Below are 23,171 nucleotides of genomic sequence, written 5' to 3'. Positions count from 1 at the left end.
ATGTCTTATTTATTTATTTAAGGGGGGGTGGCAGAGCTTTGTGACGTCATATTTGAGGGGGGTCTGACTTTTTGTGACGCCGTGTGACGAAGGGGGGGGGTCAAAAATCGCGTGACGTCATTTATGGACGGCCCCTTACACATGTAGCACCATAGATGGAACGGTACCTCGTACAGCAGCGCCAGCCCAAGAGGGGAGGGGCTGCTGGGAGCTCAGGATCCACAGACAGCTAAGCCCCTTGGCGCCCCCAACGGGGGGGGGGGGCTGCGGGGGGTCTAGGATCCCTCGCAGCCCCACCCCTCAATGGGCAAGGGGCATCAAAGGGGACCTCCCCAGCCAATCTGGGACCAGTTGAAGACCGAAGCCGAAGACCAGCAGCTAGATAGGACCCTGGACCCCCTCGACCCGCTGTCCTTGTAAGGCCCGGGACGCTGTGTGGGCCGGTGGTGGGACTCTGGGCCGGTGGTGGGACTCTGGGTCAGTGGTGGGACTCTGGGCCGGTGGTGGGACTCTGGGCCGGTGGTGAGACTCTGGGCCAGTGGTGGGACTCTGGGCCTGTGGTGGGACTCTGGGCCAGTGGTGGGACTCTGGGCCAGTGGTGGGACTCTGGGCCTGTGGTGGGACTCTGGGCCAGTGGTGGGACTCTGGGCCAGTGGTGGGACTCTGGGCCGGTGGTGGGACTCTGGGTCGGTGGTGGGACTCTGGGCCGGTGGTGGGACTCTGGGTCAGTGGTGGGACTCTGGGCCAGTGGTGGGACTCTGGGCCAGTGGTGGGACTCTGGGCCTGTGGTGGGACTCTGGGCCAGTGGTGGGACTCTGGGCCAGTGGTGGGACTCTGGGCCAGTGGTGGGACTCTGGGCCGGTGGTGGGACTCTGGGCCAGTGGTGGGACTCTGGGCCAGTGGTGGGACTCTGGGCCGGTGGTGGGACTCTGGGCCGGTGGTGGGACTCTGGGCCAGTGGTGGGACTCTGGGTCAGTGGTGGGACTCTGGGCCAGTGGTGGGACTCTGGGCCAGTGGTGGGACTCTGGGTCAGTGGTGGGACTCCCGGCCCCGCGCCCTTATAAGGGCGAGGTCCGAGGAAGCCAGAGTCTAGACCCGCACCTTGGCTGGGTGGGGTCAGGGTCGCCTCCCCTAGGGTGATTATAGCGGAGGACCCCACAGCGTAGGCAGTGTCACGGCACGCTAGGAGTAGGCTGTCCCGAGGCTGTAGCAGTGTATCAGGACTGTTGGAGTGCTGTGTTGTAATAAAGAAGTTACCCAACTGAAGTGTCTCCGGAACTCACTACACACAAACACACACAAAGTGCTTGCCACAGATGAACTACGATACCTCGCTGACCTCGTCAAGGAGCATGAACCATCATCACGCGCACTCCGCTCGTCATCCTCGCAGCAGCAGCAGCAGCGGCGGCTTTTGGCTGCTGGCCATCGAACAGACGGCGGTCACCGCATCGCGTGGCGCTTTTGGATGCGCTTCTGCGGCCGTCTGGAATGCTCTTTCCTTCCGATATTAGGAAGCTGCTGGAGCTATGCAACTTTTAAATCATCATCTAGAATGAAAACGCATTTCTTTAAACTGCTTTTTGTGTTTAGTTTGTTGTCTTATGAAGGCCGGCATGGCACACGAGGGGGTGGGTGGCCAGCACCTCGCCCGGCCGCCTTTCTCTCCCCGGTTGCGATGTTTACACACCCGCACCAGGTACTCATTCGAGGCTGAGTCGACCTAGGGGAGGCCCAGCACCGGTTCAGATAATCGTCACCGGTGTTGGTGGCCGTGAGCGAGAATCGAACTCGGCCCGAGGGGTTCGAAGCGCAGCGTAGCGCTAACCGCTCCGCCACCACTCCCCACTCCACACACCACCCCACGGTCTCGGGATGAGAGGCCCACGCGCGTCTCTCCCCCCAAGCCCACCCCACACTGTGTTGGAGAGCCCAAGAGAGGAGATGCGAGGCACCCCAAGACCCTGGGCAACGTTCCGGACGCCGGCCTCGCACAGTGAACGCTCCCCCCGCCCGCTACCCCCGCCCGCCCGCCAGGGCAGCATTGCCACGGACCCCAAGCTGTGTAAATGCCAAGGCAACATTGCCACGGACCACAAGCTGTGTTCCTGCCAAGGCAACATTGCCACGGACCCCAAGCTGTGTTACTGCCAAGGCAACATTGCCATGGACCCCAAGCTGTGTTCCTGCCAAGGCAACATTGCCACGGACCCCAAGCTATGTTCCTGGAAAACTTCACGGATATCGTCAAGACGGCCAAGAGTCCCCTGTGTGGGCTTCAGTGGGGCCGTCTGATCGGGCAGCAGAGACACGAGAGGCCAAGAAACGACATTCCAGTCGTGGGCTGAGCTCTAGGAGGGCTAGCTCGAGCACCATCCTGCGGCGGGGAAAGGAGGCGGTGCAAGCGGTTCCTCAACTTGGAATGGATAAATCCCATCGTCGAGAAGTTTCGCTCAGACGCAGCAGCGGTCGACGTGGCCATGCTGAACAGTTTGATGGCTGATCTTCTGGAGCTGCGGGATAGTCGCTTCCGACGAGTGACGAACTGACGATGAAAGCCTGGGCGAGGGCTGAACACACCGCGTGGCTCACGCGCACGGCGGCTGAGCCCGGGGCCCCGGCCCGAACGCCGCTAATGGGTGCGTGCGACTGATATCCCGACTTAATTTTAATAAAACCGGATTTGGGCAGGATCCAGGTGCTCCGGTTTAATATAAAAAAAACGATTAAAACCCGAATGAATAAAACCGGGCCGTGCCAGCCTTGACACTGACTGGTGTTCTGGGTAATAACCTTAGTGATCACTCCTTAATTTTTGGGGTGAGATCATCAGCCAGACCCAAAGCCCCCCCTAAATTGGTTGAGAAGCACTCTATGAGACACTTCAGCACTCAGGCATTTACTAATGATGTACTTCACTCGGATATTGACAAGGTCTGTGATATCCCCAACCTGACTACGGCTTGGGAGACCTTCAGGTACACGTTTCTCCAAATTCTTAACAAACATGCTCCGTTGGTTAGATTTAAAACTAAAGGCAACCGCCCACCATGGTTTGATCCTTTGATTACAAAGCTCATGAAAACTAGGGACAAGGTTTGGGCATGTGCTCAGAAGAGTAATTTGGTCAATGACTGGCTAGAATACAGGATTTTAAGGAATAGATGCGTCAAAATAATATGGCATGCAAAAAATGCCTACTTTTCCTCCACTCTCCTGGAATCACATGGAAATGCCAGGATTTTCTGGAAAACAATCAAATGTATCGAAAAGGCATCAAAAACAGACAATCTGCCCGTTGAGCTTAACCGAAATGGGGAATATTTTTCAGATCCCCAAAAAATAGTTGACAATTTTAACCTTCATTTTTCTGAAGCTGGTAATCTTTGAGATAATGTATTGGGAGTCACCCCTGCTCATGCAAATTCCTACACCCCTGTCCAAACATAAACGAATTTAGTTTCCAGCCAATCCACGAAAGTAATGTTCTGAAACAACTCCTACCTCAAAGGATCCTCCTCTACCAGAGCAGATAGTATTCCCGTCTTTGCTCTACTAACTGTTGGCCACCTAATATACAAACCTATAGCCTGTATTTTCAACCTTTCCATCAAAGAAGCATCAGTTCCTCTAGAATGGAAACATTCCTATGTCCGTCCACTTCACAAAGGGGGCCCTAAAGATGATCCAAATAACTACCGACCTATCTCAATTTTGTCCCCGTTGATGAAAATTTTTGAAAAATTATTGACCTGCCAAATTAGCAGTTTCCTGTCCACCAACAATCTACTACATCTAAAACAATCTGGGTTTCGAAAAAAATACAGCACCACATCTGCTGCATTAGATTCTCTGAATCACATTTACAGTAGCCTTGATAATAAGCAGTACTGTGCCTGTCTTTTTCTAGACCTGTCCAAAGCTTTTGATACAGTAGACCACAACACCCTGCTTAGCAAACTAAGTTGTCTCGGTTTTTTCCGAAAACACAGTAAAATGGTTACAAAATTACCTCTTTTCTCGCACCCAAACTGTATTCACAGATGGTTGGAGGTCAAACAGTGTTAAGATAACAAAAGGGGTTCCACAGGGTTCCATCCTCGGCCCCCTTTTGTTCTCTCTTTATGTCAATGACTTGGGCAGTGACCTGGATCATTCCAGGGTAAATCTTTTTTGCAGATGACACGATACTGATTACTGCTGGCCGCTCTCCGGATGACGTGATTGCTAAGCTACAGGGTGATTTGAACAAACTACAACATCAGCTAGTTGCTCTTAAACTAGTCCTGAATACCTCCAAAACCAAGGTGTTATGCTTCTCACCAGGACTAAAGCAGGAAGTTATTTTCCCCAATTACATTCCTTAAATAATTATCAAATAGAGCAAGTCAAGATCTATAAGTATCTCGGGGTCATCCTGGATTCAAAACTGAATTTTGAAGATCACATTGATTATATTGGTAAAAAGACAAAAATTAAAATTGGTTTTCTGTATCGACACAAGCACTGCTTCCCCCCAATGTTCCATTTGGAATTGATAAAAGCTACCATACTGCCTCTACTTGACTACTGTGACATCGTGTATAAATCAGCCCCAAGTACTGTACTGAAGAAGCTTGATTCCATCTATCACTCGGCCTTAAAATTTACATTGAACTGCCCATATAGGACTCACCACTGTGATCTCTACATTGGATCAAACTTAACATCTCTTAATGTTCCACGGCTTGTGCACCAGATCTTATTTATTCACGATGTACTTACAAAAAAATCCGCAGACTACCTGCTGGATCTCCTTTCTGTTTCAAAGAACAAATTTGACCTGAGGTCTTCGCTCATTTACCAGCTTCACATTCCCTATTGCCGTACAAAAATTGGAGGAAGGGCCTTTGCTATTGATGCCCCCAGGGTCTGGAATGCTATTGCCAATAATCTGCAACTTGAATCACTACCAATGAGATCTTCTCTCAAAACTGCTCTAGAGGAGTTGTACACCCCTAGCTGTCACTGCTATTCATTGGCGTAAAATAAAATAAAATGTTTCGCTCCGGATGACGCTGCAAAGTATTATCTGTATTTTGATTTAGCATGCTGATCTTAAAGGTGCATTGAAAAATTTGATACTCCGACCGATGCTTCTGTTGTTGTGTAGTAACTCATGCAGCAGCTATGGCTCTAGGATTTGGTATTACATGTTATTTATGTAGTTTATTGTAAAAATTCGGTCACAGTCCCTGTGATCACTGTTACGTTGCAATTATGGCTTTATTTTTTGGTGACTTCGAAACGTTTTTTGGTTTGGACATGTTTGTTTTGTTCTAGTACGGAGTTATACTGATGGCCTTAATCTAAGTTGTCTTGTGGTTGTTGTTGTTGTTTGACTTGCATCCCACTGGGATTTTTTGCACACAACGTTGGTGTACGGTGCTTTTTTTTCAGGAATATTTTGCTGTTTTTTTCATGGATTTTCTGATTGCACAGTCACATAGTCACTTTAAGATGTTTTTCTTGTTCGTGTTTTTGTTTTTTTGTTTGTTGTGGTTGCACCCGATTCCAGAGCCGAATGGCTCACAGGGCTATACCAAAATAAATAAACTGACAAAAAAAATAAGGTACCCCCGCCCACTCCCCGCTCCCCCCGCCCACTCCCCGTTCCGCCCGCCCACTTCCCACTCCCCCCGCCCACTCCCCACTCCCCCCGCCCACTTCCCGCTCCCCCCGCCCACTCCCCGCTCCCCCCGCCCACTCCCCGTTCCGCCCGCCCACTTCCCACTCCCCCCGCCCACTCCCCACTCCCCCCGCCCACTTCCCGCGCCCCCCGCCCCCCGCCCACTTCCAGCGCCCCCCGCCCACTTCCCGCTCCCCCCGCCCACTCCCCGCTCCGCCCGCCCACTCCCCGCTCCCCCCGCCCACTCCCCGCTCCCCCCGCCCACTTCCCGCTCCCCCCGCCCACTTCCCGCGCCCCCCGCCCACTTCCTGCGCCCCCCGCCCACTCTCCGCGCCCCCCGCCCACTCCCCACTCCCCCCGCCCACTTCCCACTCCTCCCGCCCACTCCCCACTCCCCCCGCCCACTCCCCCCGCCCACTTCCCACTCCCCCCGCCCACTCCCCCGCCCTCTTCCTGTGGGGGAGGAGCAGGAAGATGGCGACACGAAGCGTCTTCGCTTCGCTCCTCGTCGCTACCTTCATGTCCTCTTTGCTTCCTGCGCCGGCTTCTTGCGATGGTGGGGGATGATGGTGATGATGGTGGTGATGGTGGGGGATGATGGTGATGGTGGGGGATGATGGTGATGGTGGGGGATGATGGTGATGATGGTGGTGATGGTGGGGGATGATGGTGGTGATGTTGGTGTTGATGGTTGCGGTCTGAGGATGGTGCCTGCCGTGATAGGTGCGGCTCTTGCCGCACAAGTCCGTGAAGGCTACACGGGGGAGCTTTGTACAGGGGAGCGGTGGTGCAGCGATTGGCGCGCTGCGCTCTGAACCCGGTGACCCAGGTTCGATTCCCGCTCACGGCCAACACCGGTGACGATGATCTGAACCGGTCCCGGACCATCCCCTAGGTCGACTCAGCCTCAAATGAGTACCTGGTGCGGCGTGTAAACATCGCCACTGGGGGGAGACAAAGGCGGCCGGGCGTGGTGCTGGCCACCCACCCCCTCGCGTGCCGTGCCGGCCTTCATAGGCGCTCGCTAACAGCACTTGCCCCTACAGTCTGTTAAGGCTACACGGGGGATCTTTGTCTTGCAGTGCTCAGCGCAGCGCTAACTCCGTGAATCACGGCTAACGTCAGTGGCGAGTGATGTGTGAAGTCTGCCGGCACTGACCCGTGGAGTAAAGTTTGGACAAACAACATTTTCAATATTTATACTGAAGCAATCCGATGAGCTGTTAAAGCTGTTTGTCGCAGGTGTCGGAACGTGACATCAACACAATACCAACAAAATCACGATAGGAGTGCAGAGGATAGGAAAGTGTAAAATAAATAATTAAATAAACTTTTCTCATCTTAGGGGCCGTCCATAAATGACGTCACGCACCTGGGGGGGGGGTCAGACATTTGTGACGTCATATTTGGGGGGGGGGCCTGACTTTTTGTGACGCCGTGTGACGAGGGGGGGGGTCAAATCGTCAAAAATCGCGTGACGTCATATATGGACGGCTCCTTACCAGATAAATCCCACAACAACACAGCGCGGCGTGGCCCCATATCCAGCAGTGGCTCGATAATGGCTGATGATGAATTACACCCATTAACTACTGCATCGTGTGTGTGTGTAGCAGCTGCTGTAAGACGGTGAAATGCGTGCTGATGATTGTTAAAACGACAACCAGCAAACCGGTAACCGTTATCAGAAACGGTTCCGGAATTCGGGGACCGTCAAGTGGGCTCCGTGAGCAATGGATGCACCGATTGGCGCGCGCGAATATAACAAACGGCATGGTGGCAGTCCCTCTAAAGGTTAATAAACACGTGCGTGGAAACATCGAAGGCCATGGTGCAGCCCTGCAGTCTCTTGTATGCTGTCGGGGTGCGCCAAAGCCACCCCTTGCTGCCTCGAGTTCTCACCAGGCCACTCGCCGCTTGCTGGCGGAAGGGCCTCCACTCGAGGGAACGCCAGCGCGTATTTGGCCTACTCTTCCATGCTGAAAAAACGAACGTTGTGAGAGGTGGATGTACCCACGCTTTACCCCACCACACGTGACCCACCGATCGACTGGCGTGTGCCCGTGGTATAGTGCCGGTGGTGGGGGGTTTGGGAGATTTGAGAAGCGCGGTCGTTGAGGTCACCGGTTCGATCCCCGCTCCCGGTGACCACTGGTTTGCAGGTTCCGGCGTTTTTCGTTTGCCAGGGTGGACGTTTTGCGTTTGCTGCGCCCTAGTCAACGGCTACATGTGTGGCGATCCGCTTTAAACGTTTGCAATGTGCTTTGCGGGAATGCAAAAAAAATGTGTTTTAACAAACAAGACATGTCGGGGATTACTATTGGCAGGTGTCTGTTGTGCTCCAGTGGTAGTGCCTTAGGCCCGATATTTTCCTGTTGTGCTCAGGAAAATATCGGGCGAAAAATTTAAGCCCGGCGGGCAAACAGCTGACTCGGGTGAGCCATCTTGCTTGGCACGGTGGCGCGGCGGCAACACTCGCGCGTTCTGGCCGGAGCACCTGGGTTCGACTCGAGCGTCCTTACCGTGTGGCGTTTGTTCTTCCCCGCTGCCGCCCCAGGCTCCCGGTGGGCGCGTCGCCTGGCCGTGGTGACGACGGCGCTGCGCCAGTACCGGCCGTGCGTGCAGCAAAACTGTTCGTGCCATCGCGGGTGAGGAGGCGTCGGGCATCGGCCCGGCGACAAAATATCCGCTCGGCCCCCCCTCCCCCCCCCCCCCCCCCCGGTCGAGTTCCGTCTCCGTAGCCGGTGCATTACTCTCGTGGCTCTGCTGGGGCCCCCGCCCCCTTCCGGCCCCACCTCACCTGAGAGGAGGTTGAGCCAGTCCTCCATTCCTGAGCTCATAGTCCTCGAGAATGGACTTGGCGCAGGACGGATCGACCTCGCGGCGGTAATAGGTCACGTGACTCGAGGGCCTCGGAAGTAGTTCTCTTGAGATCTCCACCCGCCGCCTCTGCGGACCGTTCTCGAACACCTGATGATGACCGTTTGTGTTATGGTCGAAACGTCGTGAGAATTTTTGTTGTTTTATATATATTTTATTATTTTATTGTTTCCCTTCAACGTGACTTTACCGAACGAGCTAAGAATATGGATTACTGCAGTCGCGAAAGCTTTAAATCAAAATTTCACGCTTGGATAGTTCGTCACGGCACGTGACGCGCCCCGACAGCGCAACTGAGATTAAATTGGCATTGAGCGTGTGGAAATCGGTTAATGACATTGCATCAAAACGGCATGTTAATTACGTGTGCTTGCATTACATTTCAGATAATGGCCTATATTTGTTCCGGTTCTCCGTCGACTGCAAATCGTGCTGTTGGTTAATGGAAAAAGGGGAAGAGGAGGAAATGTATTGGTCAGTGGGACAATGCTCGTGTCGGTTGAACAGTTTTGGCTGTCGCCTGACGAAACTGGTTGCAATCACCAGCGAAAGGTACTCCGATTGTAAATGTTGTGGGATTACTCTCCAACGCACCTGGTGTGCTGAACTCGTAACTAATTGCCATGTTTTGTTTACGTGACAAACCTTACTAATTTGCTATGTCGGGTGGTGGCGGGTTTAATGACACAATTACGTGATCTAACCCAACAAAAAAAAAACCTTTATTATGGTCAATGTCAACATTTGAACGGGAACATCCACGATCAAGACTGCGCGAAAAGATGCAAACCATCAACGATCGCCGGGGCTTCGCAGTTGGATTTGTGAATCTTTGTCTTCGACTCCCCGGTGGCCCCCAGGGTGCTGGAGTCAGACCTCGCCCCGTTCAGCGGGGGGATCGCAGAGGCCGACGTGAAGGAGATGGTGGCACGGGGCGTCGGCACGCACTACCAGGTGTTCGCCCACCGGCTGTACCGCGAGGACGCGTGCATGTTCTCCGCTCGGTGAGCGTGCGTGCGCGCGCGGGCCGGGCGGTGGCGCGTCTCGCCACCGCTCGTTGCAGAGGCCCGTGGTTCAAACACAGCACCTCCGATTAGCACGGTTGGCGTCATACGGCTTCGAAAGACGTTCAACGTGCGTACGTGCAGCAGTCGCTCTATACTTTGCGGGTGCATTGCCTGTGATGTACTACGCGCTGTGCCCTTCACCCGGAGGGGACGTTAACCTTTCTTCCGCAAGGGTATTTGACAGAGAGTGGTAGGCCTCGTGTGCCGGCGTCACAATGCGAATGTGCACAATTACTGAAGTTCTTTAATGGAATAACCAAAAGCAACGTCTACCCCCCTACTGGCAGGCCAATTCCCACTCACAGCCAGTGGTCACCCGGTGCTGCGCAGGGACCGGTGTCAATCAGGACAGACAACTGCACTTCAGGACGTTTTTTGTCACGTGGGTGCAATTAATCTAAGTATTATTTTAATACCGTCGTTATCGCTAATGTGCCTGCGCATTTCGCCCCCCGACGACGCTCAAGGTGAAGCTTGTTTTGAACCACTGCCGCAGACATTGTGCACTCCCAGAAGGCCGTGCGGATGATGGGGTGTGTAAAGAAAAATACTTTTATACTTTCACGTGGCGGGACAGATATGTGGAGGAGGCTTCTTGTCTGCTGAGGAGTATTTTTATTTATTTTCATGTTTTTATTATAATTCAATCAGAGCCCGGTAAAGAGACGTAGGGAGGAAGTCCCAGTCAGTGCGCCTGAGTTTATAAAAAGGGAGCGATTGGGCTCGCTGCCCCACCGAGTGGGAACCGCAGCCGGGTTGTGTGTACTTTGAAATGGGAAGGCGAGGGTGAGGGAAAAATAGCTTAAGAGAGAAAGAGGAGGGCATCTGCTGAGTGTTTTTATAAGAATTTATAATACAGGTTTTTTTTTTTGGGTTAGATCGCGTAAACATATAAATGTGTCGTTAAATCCGTCACCACCCGACACAGCCAATTAGTAAGGTTTGTCACGTGAACAGAACGTGGCCAATTCGTTACTAGTACAGCACACTGGTGTGTTGGGCAGCAAAGCCGCAACATTTCAATTTGAGCAAAGCCACAACATCTTACCCAAAAAAACCTGTTTTATGGATGATATTGCTCCCGAAAGCCTCTGTGTTAAACTGAATTTAGAATGGCTGACAGAGGTGGGAGAGAGAGGCACATAGAGGAGGCGAAGAGAACCACGGGAGCTGCTGATGCTGGCGGTCTAGCCATTTCTGTTTCTCTCATTCCCAGGTGCAGCGGGGTTGAACACTTCCTGCTGGAGTTACTGCCGGAGCTGCCGGACATGGAGCTGGTGGTGAACGTGCGCGACTACCCACAGGTGCCGGCATGGATGGCGCTGCGCCCCGTCTTCTCCTTCAGCAAGGTGCGGCGCAGGAGCCCGGCGGTCGTGTGGCGTGCCATGGGAAATGAGGTCATGGGTCAAACTCGCTTGAGACACAGTGCTTGCGAACTTATCTTTACAGGCAAAGACGTCCTCTCTCTGCTGGCCGTGGGTCCTAGTGAGATGCAAAACTGTAGAACACGTGACGCGAAATAATCACGAGCATCATGGGGAATTTTAATCACAAAATAAGCAGATAATAGGCGGCCCCCACGTATATGTGTCCCAAAATCTAAACAGCGAGGGTCCTTGCCAATAAATATTTGGCAATTCACAAGCATTGGATCACGCAAGCCTGACGCTGCTGACGAGATACTGAAGGTCCAAACCGATCTAGCTTCTGTTGAACCAATGCTGCTGAAAAAATGCAATACCAGGAGGCTGTGTGTCTGAAGGGACAGGTATGGGAAGGAAGTGTGGGGTCTGCTTACAGACTGGACATCGATGAAAAAGAGCTTTATAGCTCATTGGATTCTCCCAGTATAAATAAAGATTTAGATTTTGTAAATACGCCACAATATCACCAATAATTATTATGTGTTATGCTACGTCTTTTTGTCTGCCTCTGTGCGTGACAGACTAAGGAGTACCGGGACATCATGTACCCGGCGTGGACGTTCTGGGAGGGCGGCCCTGCCGTGTGGCCCCTCTACCCTACGGGGCTTGGACGCTGGGACCTCATGAGAGACGACCTGAGCAAGTGCGTGCCATGTGTGTGCGTGTGGATAGAGGGGAGCTAAACAGGCACGGCACGGGTAGAGTTGGGCTGATGCGGTACAGGAGGATGTGGAGCTGAGTGGACCAATAACCGGTCCCAGTGGTGTCAAGATCGGCCTCTGTGGAGGAGGCTCATGAAGGACGCTACTGGGGCTACTGGACAGTTGGAGGCTGCCGCCCGTCAGCAGCAACGGAGAGTGGAGGAACGATACGCACAACAATGAGCGGAATGACGGGCGGTAAAACGCAGCAAGTGGGGAGCGCAGGTGGTGCATTTACCAATCATCTGATCCATAACACGTGGGTCTGTCCCATGACTTGCCAGCAAGCCTAGCACACTTCATGTGGCCTCAGAAGTGCATCAAGCCTGGCACAAGCGCTGTGGCGAATTGCAGCTGTTTGTGTTTAGGCGTGTGTGCGAGTGCATTTGAGCTGTGGCGCAGCGATAAGTGCATTGTGCTACGAACCCAGCGATCCGAGTTTGATTCCTGCTCATGGCCAACACCATTGACGATTATTTTAACCGGTCCTGGGCCTCCCCTAGGTCGACTCAGCCTCATATGAGTACCTGGTGCGGTGTGTAAACATGGCCACGAGGGAGATAAAGGCTGTCGTCAGTCGTGGTGCTGGCCACACACCCGCTCATGTTCCGTGCCACCCTTCATAGGTCCTACACGCTAACAGCACTTGCCCCGACATTCTGTTAAGGCGATACGAGGGATCCTTGTGTGTTTGTGTGCACGCATGTGTGCACGCATGTGTGCGTGTGTTTTGTTTTGGAAAAAAGTAACCCCCATCTCCTCGCTCGCAACATTGTGGTGTGCTGTGAAGGCTGAAAGGCTGATGCTAAGCAGCCATTACCCCCGCAGCATGCTCACAGCAACCGCAGAGGCCAGTGCGGGCTCTGGATGGGACGTCAGGGCACCGATAACATCTCCTACTGCGACCCTGTTTTGTGGAGCCAGGAGCCTGAACTACGCCCCCTCCCCTAGGCTTCCTCGAGAAACAGCTGGAAACCACTGCGTTTGGCCACGTGGGGAATGTCCGAACACTTGTTACTTCGGAGGAGAGGCTGTCAATCCCCTGTCGGGGAGAGCTGGACCGGGTACCGCCTGGACCTCTCTGGAATACGGGAGGCCCTCCAGTGGACTGGTCCCGGCTGCAGTCGCCTCGAAGGGTGGACAGTCCTCCACTCGAGGCAGGAGACTGCCAGACAACAGGGAGCGAATCTCGTTCTTAATAAAATAATGAAGCTTAGTGTCGAATGGCGGCCGCCATTGTTGTTGTGCACGTGTGTGTGTGTGTGCGTGCACACATCTGACCTCATCTGCTATTCTCTGTAGCCGTCGTCCTCGCCTTAACGTTTATCAAAAATTTGTTGTCAGGGCTGCAGCACAGTGGCCTTGGGAGAAGAAGAAGACTCAGGGGTTTTTCCGTGGCTCCAGGTGGGCAACCGCAATGCATCGACAAACTGCGGTTCTGACGATCGTATCTTCTCTTAAAGGGACTTGTCTAAGGCGCTTTACACAGAATGAACAACGGTGCGACGTACGAATGCAGTGGTAGAGATGAGGTGGAATGAAATAGATGGGAGAGGAAGCATTGGGGCAAATCTGTGGTGATGCATGAATTGGGTGAAAGCAAAAATTGATGACAGTAAGTGATGATGAATGGATTGAATGAATGGGGGCTAATGAGTGAAAGCCATATAATGTGAATATGAAGAGGGAAAAATAACGGTGGCGGTTATGAGTGGGAGATTAAGGGACCGTGGGTAAGCTAGGGAAAAATAAGTGAGTTTTGAGTGCATTACACCAGTGATTCTCAAACTTTTTTGGCTACTGTGCTCCTTTGGTGAATTTTCCTTCAACCGGGTATCTGCCTTGGCTGACCCCACAACATGGTTCTGAGAAATAATGGCGTGCATAAAATGAGCATCAATATTCTAACCAAGTGTCCAAATTGTGAGGCATCATCCTAACTAGCTGGTAACTGCAAGCGAATAAAAAATAAATCAACGGACGCTCCGCGCGCGTGACGTAATTTGCTCGCGCTCGCTGGTTACTCTTGGAAACCAGATTGTTTAGATCAATGAGTTTAGAAAGGTATTTCATATGGTTCCAGGTTACCACGTGGATTAATAAAATTAATTGGCACGTTTTGTTTACGTGGCAAACCTTACTAATTGGCGGTGTCGGGTGGTGGTGAGTTCAGGGGACACATTTTATGTTCATAATGTGGCCTAACCCCTAAAATAAATTATGATTGACAATTTCAAAAGCCACGGTGAACTGAACGCGCGTTAATATTGACCGACCATTGCTGCTGTTGCCGCTGTTGCAGGACGAGTGCGGAGCGAGACCCCTTGGTGCTGCTGTCTCGGCGCGAGCCCACACTCGTGGATGCCGCCTACACCAAAAACCAGGCGTGGAAGTCGGACAAGGTGCGGACTGGAGCCTGCGCCCACAGCACCTCACAAAGTCAGAGTGATTTCCTGCGCTCAAAAGAGCATCGAGGCATCGGTGGTGACCTCCCATACACAGCCCTGCCCAGCCAGTGGTGGACATTCCTCATTACCTCGGCAGGGGGCGAGTCTATTCACACGACAACCACTGTTGGACTTGCGCACAAAGTGGCGCCTATTTTATCGACCCTGGAGGAAGGCACGAGTCAACCGCCCCAACTGTGGATTTGAACTCGCAAACCTCGCGATTGTGAACCGCTTGCCACACCACCGAGCCAGGGATTGGGTTGGATGGTTTTGAGCTGGGACAACGAGTCGGTGATTCGACTTAAAAACTCCAATCGGCTTCTTTTGTTTTTTTGCGCTTAATTATACCGTCGCACGGGTCGCACAGAACATCGCAGTGGACGCGAAGGGTCCCCGTGACGCTATTCGAAAAAAAATATAACGGTGAGCCGTTGTCCACGTTTGAATTTTGTAACTCGCCGACTACTCAATTGGCCAAAGCCACAAAGCGGCTGGAAAACAGATGGGCCCTTGCAGGCTGTTGCTGTGTTCACCTTGTGCCACACAGAGACAGCTGCCTCTCGTGCAGTGAGAGGGAGGGTGTTTTCACCATTTGTGTATTGTCGGGGGGGGGGGGGGGGCGCACGTCAAGGGCCGTACCAAAGGCCACCAGGGGCAGCCAGTGGCCCGCGTGTCAAGAAGAACACCGATCTCGTATAACCTGTAGGCTAAACAACTGCATTATGAGACGCTTCGTTCCATTGTGGGCGCGACATGTTTGCAAGTATAATTATAAGAATTGTTATTATGAGAGTACAATGATTATTATTAACCATAATAGAGTGTTTTGGGGTTAGATCACGTGAATGTAAATGTGTCGTTAAACCCGCCACCCGACACAGCCAATTAGTAAGATTTGTCACGTCAACAGAACATGCCAATTCTTTACTAGTACAGTGACTTTTGATTTAAAGCTTTCGTGACTGCAGTAATGCATATTCTTAGCTCTTTCGGTAAATATATTTTATTATTTTATTGTTTCCCTTCAACGTGACTTTACCGAAAGAGCTAAGAATATAGTACAGTGACGTTTCGAAGGGAATTGCAACTAGCATCATCAGGCGACAGCCAGATCTGTGAAGAAATCCTGTTTATATTTATCACGTTTTTATATTTACGCGATCCTACCCATAAAAACCTCTTATGGATAATATTGGAAGTGAAAGCCTACGTGTTAAACTGATTATTGTTAACTTTACACGAACGCGTTTGTGCCATACCTTTCTGTTGCCACTCGAGGACACGCTGGGAATGCCACCGACGAAGGAAATCGGCCTGGTTGACCACTGCCAGTACAAGTAATCAAGTGACGCACCCCACAGCCTCACACCACGCTGCACGCACAGCCACGTCCGAGCTGTGAACCTTTCAGCAGTTGGTATCTTTTGCTCGCGTTGGGGTGATTGGTAGACTGGCCCAGTGAATCAGCGGCTCACAATTCAGAAGTGTTCAATCGTTAGTAATTGTAATAAATACAGGAAATCCTCTACTTACGAACGAGTTAGGTTCCAGAGGTCTGTTCTTAAGTATATTTGTTCGTCAGTCCAACTTTACTCCTGTCGATTCCAAACACGTTGTACGACATGTACACTAAACACGGGGAGTGGCTTTGAAAGTTGTATAATCTCCTGCAGATGCCACTGGTTCTTCACGTTCTGCAGATGTAGATGCCACCACCGCCATCAGAATCAGAAAGGGTTTTATTCGCCATGAAAGTTCACACCGACACGGAATTTACTTTGGCAGGATGGTGCATACATTCAACATATAGGAATCTAAAATCTTAAATAAGTTTTAAACAAGTCTTACTATAATAAGGGTTAAAAGTCTAACACCAAGGGGCGATTGAACTTACGACTACAGTATATCCAAACGGGCAACTGGACATATGGACAGGTGTGTTCTTATCTCTGAAAGTTCGTAAGTCGAATGTTCGTAAGTAGAGGAGTCCCTGTACGTAATTGGTGGTAGTGAGTTTTGCAGTCGGACAGAATTGTTTGCAGGGCCGATCGAGTAAGTTGAGATTGACTTTAACAATTGCTCATACGGTTATGTAAGCAAATATAACATCTGTAAATAAGATAAAAATTGGTTAGTGAAGGGACAGCAAGCGATATGTTTACATGTGGGTAACGTTTATATGAATACATATTTTTTCTTCAGTCGGCTTGTGTTGAGTCATATATATAGTAATGGTAAAATACGATAAAGTTGTATGACGCAGATGCATAGTCAGGTCATTGCAGGGATTGTTTAAGGTTCGTGAGTGATTTTGTTCTTGAGCTTTGTCAGAAAAAAAACAGCCGTAGCCATATGCGCGGTTACCCAGGGCGCGGGCGGATCGGAGTGGGCGTGCGGGCGCGGTGGTGCAGGGGACGGCCGGGTGAGAAACTCTTCTGTTGTGGACAGCGTTCACAGTGAGCTTGTATGTAAAGGGTTGTTGTGAAGTTGCACCGGTGGCTCCTGGCCTCTAATGCCGGAGCGACGTGGCATCTCAAGACAGTGGCGGGGGGTCGTGGGGGGGGAGCAGAACGCAACAAAGAAACGAGTTTGACGCCGAGTTTATTGGCCGGCTGAGACTCGCCACTGTAAGTACGCGACCCTCACTGTCGCTACGGGGTTGTACGAGCGAGGGAGCGAGCGACCGGGCAAAGGTGGTCAGGCCACGTTTGTTAATGGGCAAGGGCCCTCTCCGTGAGACATGGGGCTGGGTCTCAAATGTAATATTTCTGGTTTAGTTTGAAGGCGCGGTGGGGGGGGGGGGCAAACGGCATGATTTGCCCCAGGCCCCGCACCCCGTCTATGGACGGCTCTGCCACCCCCGTGTTCCTGAAAACAGACCTCAAGGTAAAGCGTGAAGTGCCATAAGATGCATTCGATTGAGCCGCGTTGGGAAATGTTTTCCTGTACTTCTATGGGCGTGGTCCCGTGTCTCCTTACACTCAACCCCAACGTGCCCTCAACGAAGTCTTGTTGTCTTTTCCCCCGTATTGACGCCCTTACCCCGCACCTCCGATTGGCCACGGTTGGCTACATACGGTGCGACAGAAGTTCAACATCCATACGTACGCACACACACACACACGCACGGGAAGGTGTGTAACTTATTTTTCGCTGGCGAAGTAACGGGAGGGAGAGAGCGTTGTTGACGTGCGGGCAGGTACCTGTTCAACTTCCGCGGCGTGGCGGCGAGCTTCCGCTACAAGCACCTCTTTCTGTGCGGCTCGCTCGTGCTGCACGTTGGCGACGACTGGCATGAGTTCTTCTACCAGCAGCTGAGGCCCTGGGTCCACTACGTGCCCGTGCAGCAGGATCTCTCCGACGTCCGGTGAGAGAGAGAGACGCACGCGCCACGGTCGCCAGCAACGCTGAAGGGGTTTGAGGGCGCCACGGTGGCTAGGAGATGTTAACTGCGTCGCCTGGTACGCAGGAAGTCGTGGGATCGATCCCGACCCTGATTCCTACTGCTGTATATTTGGAGTTTGTGTGTCTCTCTCTCATCATCATCACGGTGGCTAGGAGATGTTAACTCTCTCGCCTGGTATGCAGGAGGTCGTGGGTTTGGTCCTGACCCTGACGCCTGCTGTATATTTGGAGTTTGTGCGTCTCTCTCTCTCATCATCATCACAGTGGCTCGGAGATGTTAACTCTCTCGCCTGGTACGCAGGAGGGTCGTGGTTTTGATCCTGACCCTGATGCCTGCTGTATATTTGGAGTTTGTATGTCTCTCTCATCATCATCATCACGGTGGCTAGGAGATGTTAACGCTCTCACCTGGTACGCAGGAGGTCGTGGTTTTGACCCTGACCCTGACGCCTGCTGTATATTTGGAGTTTGTGGTGTCTCTCTCATCTTCATCACAGTGGCTAGGAGATGTTAACTCTCTCGCCTGGTATGCAGGAGGTCGTAGTTTTGATCCTGACCCTGACGCCTGCTGTATATTTGGAGTTTGTGCGTCTCTCTCTCTCATCATCATCACAGTGGCTCGGAGATGTTAACTCTCTCGCCTGGTACGCAGGAGGGTCGTGGTTTTGATCCTGACCCTGATGCCTGCTGTATATTTGGAGTTTGTGTGTCTCTCTCTCATCATCATCACGGTGGCTAGGAGATGTTAACGCTCTCACCTGGTATGCAGGAGGTCGTGGTTTTGATCCTGACCCTGATGCCTGCTGTATATTTGGAGTTTGTGGTGTCTCTCTCATCTTCATCACAGTGGCTAGGAGATGTTAACTCTCTCGCCTGGCATGCAGGAGGTCGTGGTTTTGATCCTGACCCTGACACCTGCTGTATATTTGGAGTTTGTGTGTCTCTCTCTCGCTCATCATCATCACAGTGGCTAGGAGTTGTTAACTCTCTCGCCTGGTACACAGGAGGTCGTGGTTTTGATCCTGACCCTGACGCCTGCTGTATATTTGGAGTTTGTGTGTCTCTCTCTCCCCATGGTCACCTGGATTTTTCTGCATTTCGAGTATTTGACTGCTATAAATTTCCACGTGATAAGCCACTTCGATTAGCACGGTTGACTACATACGGTGCAAAAGAAGTTCAACATAGGTTGAGCTATCATTTGTGGCCCGTGTTGCTTCTAAAAAATAGCTATATAGCTCAGTGGGCCTTACCTGGCAAAATAAAAAAAAGAGTTTATCAAGAACACGGACAACAATCTAGCGTGAAATCTCTTGCTTGCACGCTTTGGCAGCTCCAAGTGGCCTAAATCTCATGTCCTCATCACAAACCATGCCTTCTGTCGGCATCATCTCATGGCGTGAGCAAGCAAACACGTTCTTTTTTCCCCATTTTTTCAGGGAGGTCTTGGAGTTTGTGAAAGACAATGATGACGTCGCACGGGAAATTGCCGAAAGGTGAGCGCATTAATTTTTTCCCCATACACCGACGACAAAGTCCATCCCGAGCATCAATTCGTAACGTAGTCGTGTGTAACGTGTGCAGCTTGCCTTCACTCTCGGAGAGGGGGAACGCTTCAGAGGCGCGCGAAATCACAGCAGGTTGCAATCATTGCACACAAAGTGCTTACCTTGCTGATGTCATCAAGAAGCATCAACCATCGTGTGAACTCCGGTCATCCTCGCAGCGGCTTTTGGATAGCCATTGAACAAAGATGGTGACTGCATCGCGCGCGTTCAGATGCGCTTCTGTGGCCGTCTGGAACGCTCTTCCGATATTAGGAAGCCACTGGGAGCTATCTGTATTGAAAACTCATTTCTTTAGAACTGCTTTTTGTGATTAGTTTGTTGTCCTTCCCCCGCCTTTCGAATAGCACGGTTGGTTACGTACGGTGCGAAAGGAGTTCAAAATACAAACAGGAAGGCAGCCAAAACTGGTGCCAACAACGGCCCAATCGCTATGGTTCAATTTTGGGATATTTGGCCAACTCCTTGAATGGGTAATTTACAAAAACCCTGACTGCATTTCTGCTTTCTGCGTCGTGTTTTGTCACGAATGAACACCCCTCCACCCAGAGCCAAATCTGCAGCTGACACCGCACTACCCTGTGTCACGGAATGAACCTTGGAAGATGACGTCACATAACTACAGTCTGTTCTCCTATAACGGGGTAGTTGCGTTCCTGAAGGACACCGCATTGTGGAAAGATTACGTTATGATAAATTATATAAGCGTACATCGCAGACCACGACAAAACGCGAGATGCATACGCAGGCCGAGCAAAGACTGAGGTGCGTGGGCAGCATCTAGAAGCATCCAGCAGCATCCCACCTTGTGTAATGCTACACCAAGGCAGCTGTACAACCTCTTATTGAAACTCGTATGACTTTGTTCTATTCACTCAATTGCGTTGTGTCCAATTCACATCCGCGTGATAAAAAAAAGTGTTCTCCAAATACATTCATAGCGTTATATCCAATTCACATTATGAAAACAACACGTTATAGGAGAACAAACGTGCATATATATTGTTTTGGCTGATTTTAAATATTTCTTGTTGAAATTGTTCTTTCCACTCTCAAGGGGGCAGAAGTTCATCTTGGATCACCTGAGGATGGAGGACGTCTCCTGCTACTGGCGGAGCCTCCTGCAGCGCTACGCCTCCCTGCTGAAGTACAAACCCGAGCGCAGGCTGGCGTACCGGGAGATCCGGCCCACGCGGCACAAGAATGAGCTGTGACGACGCCGGTCCTGGCTTCTCCTCGTCACCACGGTCGCCTCGACGTGGCGATGTTCCGCGGTGGGAAATGTGCCGGTTTATACGATGGAACGCTGTACCTGCTGTTGAGGAAGTCACATGACGTGTGTATTACGACGGGGCGCCATGGTGGCGAGATGTTAACTACCCCGCCTGGTATGCATATATTTGTATATTTGGAGTTTGCGCGTCTCTCTCCCCGTGGTCGCGTGGATTTTTTCTCCGGGTCCTCCGGTTTTTCCCTCCACATTTAGAAATATGCGTTTATTAGAGTATTTGGCTTCTATAAATGTCTACATAAGCCACTTCATTGAGCTATCATGTGTGGCCAGGTCACTTCTGAAAAAGAGCTATATAGCTCAGTGGCCCTTACCTGGTAAAATAAAAAAATAGCAAAAAAGTTGCTACGTCATTGCATTACAGGATGACATCATTGCGTTGCGAGACGTCATTGGCTCTGAACGTGGCTTCTTATCTCGGACAAGAGTCTGCTGTAGTTATTTTATGAATCTAGAAAAACTGGCACTTCAGAAGATCTAGCACGTGTCCCGGCACTGCACAGCCGCAGTACAATTGGGGGAAAAATAAACATGAAAGAGAAAAAAATGAAATGGTTAATTTTCCTCTCAAACACTGCTCATTCTTGCGACAGCGACGTTTTAAGAAATATATATTTTAACAAATAAACATCACTGTAGTAGGATTCACTTCACACCTTTGTGTTGCTGCAACTTGTAATGTCAATCACTGGTTTTACAAATAATGTTATTTTTAATAAAAGAGAATGCAACTTGCCTTGTGGCAAAGCAACCTGGATGTTACTGGTCTCTTTGGATCTCAGAAGTTAATCAGGGGTAACATGTTAGTACAGCGATGGGTCAAACCAATCAACCTCCGAGTGGTTATACAGGAACCCTCATGCCTGTGCGCACCATAGTGGGGGAGAAACTGGCATGTGGGGGAGAAACGCATCCACAGGATGGAGAAGAGTTGGGCTGATGCGATACAGGAGGATCTGGAGCTCAGTGGACTTGCCGATGACCGGTACCAGCGGTGTCAAGATCGGCCTCTGCGGAGGAGGCTCGTGAAGGACGCTACTGGGTAATTAGAGGCAGTCGCCCTCCAACAACAACTGAGAGTGGAGGAGCAATGCTCACAACAACGAGTGGAGCGCCGGGCGGATAAAATGCAGCGAATTGGCACAGTAGGGGGGGCACAGGTGGTGCATCTGCCAGTCTCAAGTCAATTAACACCATGGCACCTGCTGTCCCGTGACCTCCTGTCAGAGCGAGCCTTCGACACTTCACATGGGCCTCGGAGTGCACGTAGCCTTGCACAGGGGCCGCGGTGACGTCGCCGCCACTTCGTCGCGAATGTTGTAAACGTATGAAGGAGGGAGCGAGGGGGAGGGCCCGATATACAGCGGCGATTCTACTTAGGGATAAGTTATATTCCAGAGGTCTTCGCAAGTCGATTTGTTTGTAAGTACAACTTTACTCCTGTCGATTCCAAACATGCTGTATGGCATTGAAAAAGTTGATACTCCGACTGATGCTTCTGTTGTTGTGGAGTAACTCATGCAGCCAGCTATGGCTCTAGGATTTAGTGTTACATGTTATTTATGTAGTTTATTGTAAAAATTCGGTCACAGTCCCTGTGATCACTGTTACGTTGCAATTATGGCGTTATTTTTTTGGTGATTTGGAAAACGTTTTATGGTTTGGACATGTTTGTTTTGTTGTAGTACGGAGTTAGACTGATGGCCTTAATCTAAGTTTTCTTGTGGTTGTTGTTGTTTGACTTGCATCCCACTGGGATTTGTTGCACACAACGTTGGTGTACGGTGCTTTTTTTCAGGAATATTTTGCCGTATTTTTTTCATGGATTTTCTGTTTACACAGTCACATAGTCACTTTAAGATGTTTTTCTTGTTCGTGTTTTTGTTTTTTTTGTTTATTGTGGTTGCACCCGATTCAAGAGCCAAATGGCTCACAGGACTATACCAAAATAAATAAACTGAAACTGAATGTACACTAAATACGGGGAATGGCTTTAAAAGTTGTATAATCTGAATAATAGAGTTTTTCCCCTTTTTTCTGGCAATAAAACTGAATTATTTTTACAAGGAATCATGTGTGCATTAACCACAATACTTGTGGTCAAAATGCAAAAAAAACACACACTGATAATATATGCATTGTCTTTGAAACTGATTTGTCCACACCAGAGACAGCTTTCTTTTGAGCCTCGTCTCAATTGGTGCTAGACCAGAGGACGCCAAAAGGTGTACAGCTCAAAGACAATGCACTATCAAAGTAATGAGGGCTCGGGGTAGTACTAAGTCTTTGAGCTGTACGCCTTCTGGCGTCATCTAGTCGAGCACCAATTGAGACGAGGCTCAAAAGAAAGGTGTCTCTGGTGTGGACCAGTCAGTTTCAAGGACAATGCATATATTATCATAGTACGTTTTTTGTTTGCATTTTGACTGCAGGTATTGTGGTTAATGCAGACATGAATCCTTGTAAAAAGGTTTCAGTTTTGTTGCCAGAAAAAAGGGGAAAACCCCTATTATTACATTTTGGTACTGGCAAAGGAGGTCTAATGATGAATGCATATATTATCAGTGTGTGTTTTTTTGCATTTTGACCACAAGTATTGTGGTTGATGCACACATGATTCCTTGTAAAAAGGATTCAGTTTTGTTGCCAGAAAGAAGGGGGAAAACCCGAATTTGATATGTTGGTACTGGCAAAGGGGGTTTAATGATTGTATAATCTCC

General features: G+C 50.6%; 1 protein-coding gene across 1 annotated transcript; it reads left to right on the top strand.

The window, feature by feature from the left end:
* The first annotated feature begins 6,082 nt into the window (after positions 1–6,082).
* POGLUT1 (protein O-glucosyltransferase 1) lies at positions 6,083–21,202 on the top strand. Its single transcript, XM_032971425.2, has 11 exons — positions 6,083–6,224; positions 8,226–8,316; positions 9,409–9,552; positions 10,832–10,964; positions 11,561–11,682; positions 13,085–13,144; positions 14,043–14,142; positions 15,469–15,527; positions 17,390–17,557; positions 19,035–19,091; positions 20,218–21,202. Exons 1-11 carry the CDS (start codon positions 6,143–6,145, stop codon positions 20,372–20,374), a joined length of 1,173 nt encoding a protein of 390 aa, XP_032827316.2. The 5' UTR covers positions 6,083–6,142; the 3' UTR covers positions 20,375–21,202.
* Positions 21,203–23,171: the final 1,969 nt, after the last annotated feature.

The sequence above is a fragment of the Petromyzon marinus genome, chromosome 46 (genome assembly GCF_048934315.1).
Source record: "Petromyzon marinus isolate PM22_M1 ecotype Great Lakes invasive population chromosome 46, UKy_Petmar_22M1.pri1.0, whole genome shotgun sequence".
Taxonomy (NCBI): Eukaryota; Metazoa; Chordata; class Hyperoartia; order Petromyzontiformes; family Petromyzontidae; genus Petromyzon; species Petromyzon marinus.
Note: the sequence above shows the minus strand (reverse complement) of the source record. Positions and strands in the feature narration are given on the sequence as shown.

Coding starts and splice junctions, on each gene's coding strand:
- POGLUT1 (XM_032971425.2), top strand. CDS start 6,143: ATGGCGACACGAAGCGTCTTCGCTTCGCTCCTCGTCGCTACCTTCATG. Junction 13,145..14,042: donor GGGTTTTTCCGTGGCTCCAG/GTGGGCAACCGC, acceptor CCGCTGTTGCAG/GACGAGTGCGGAGCGAGACC. Junction 15,528..17,389: donor GTTGACCACTGCCAGTACAA/GTAATCAAGTGA, acceptor ACGTGCGGGCAG/GTACCTGTTCAACTTCCGCG.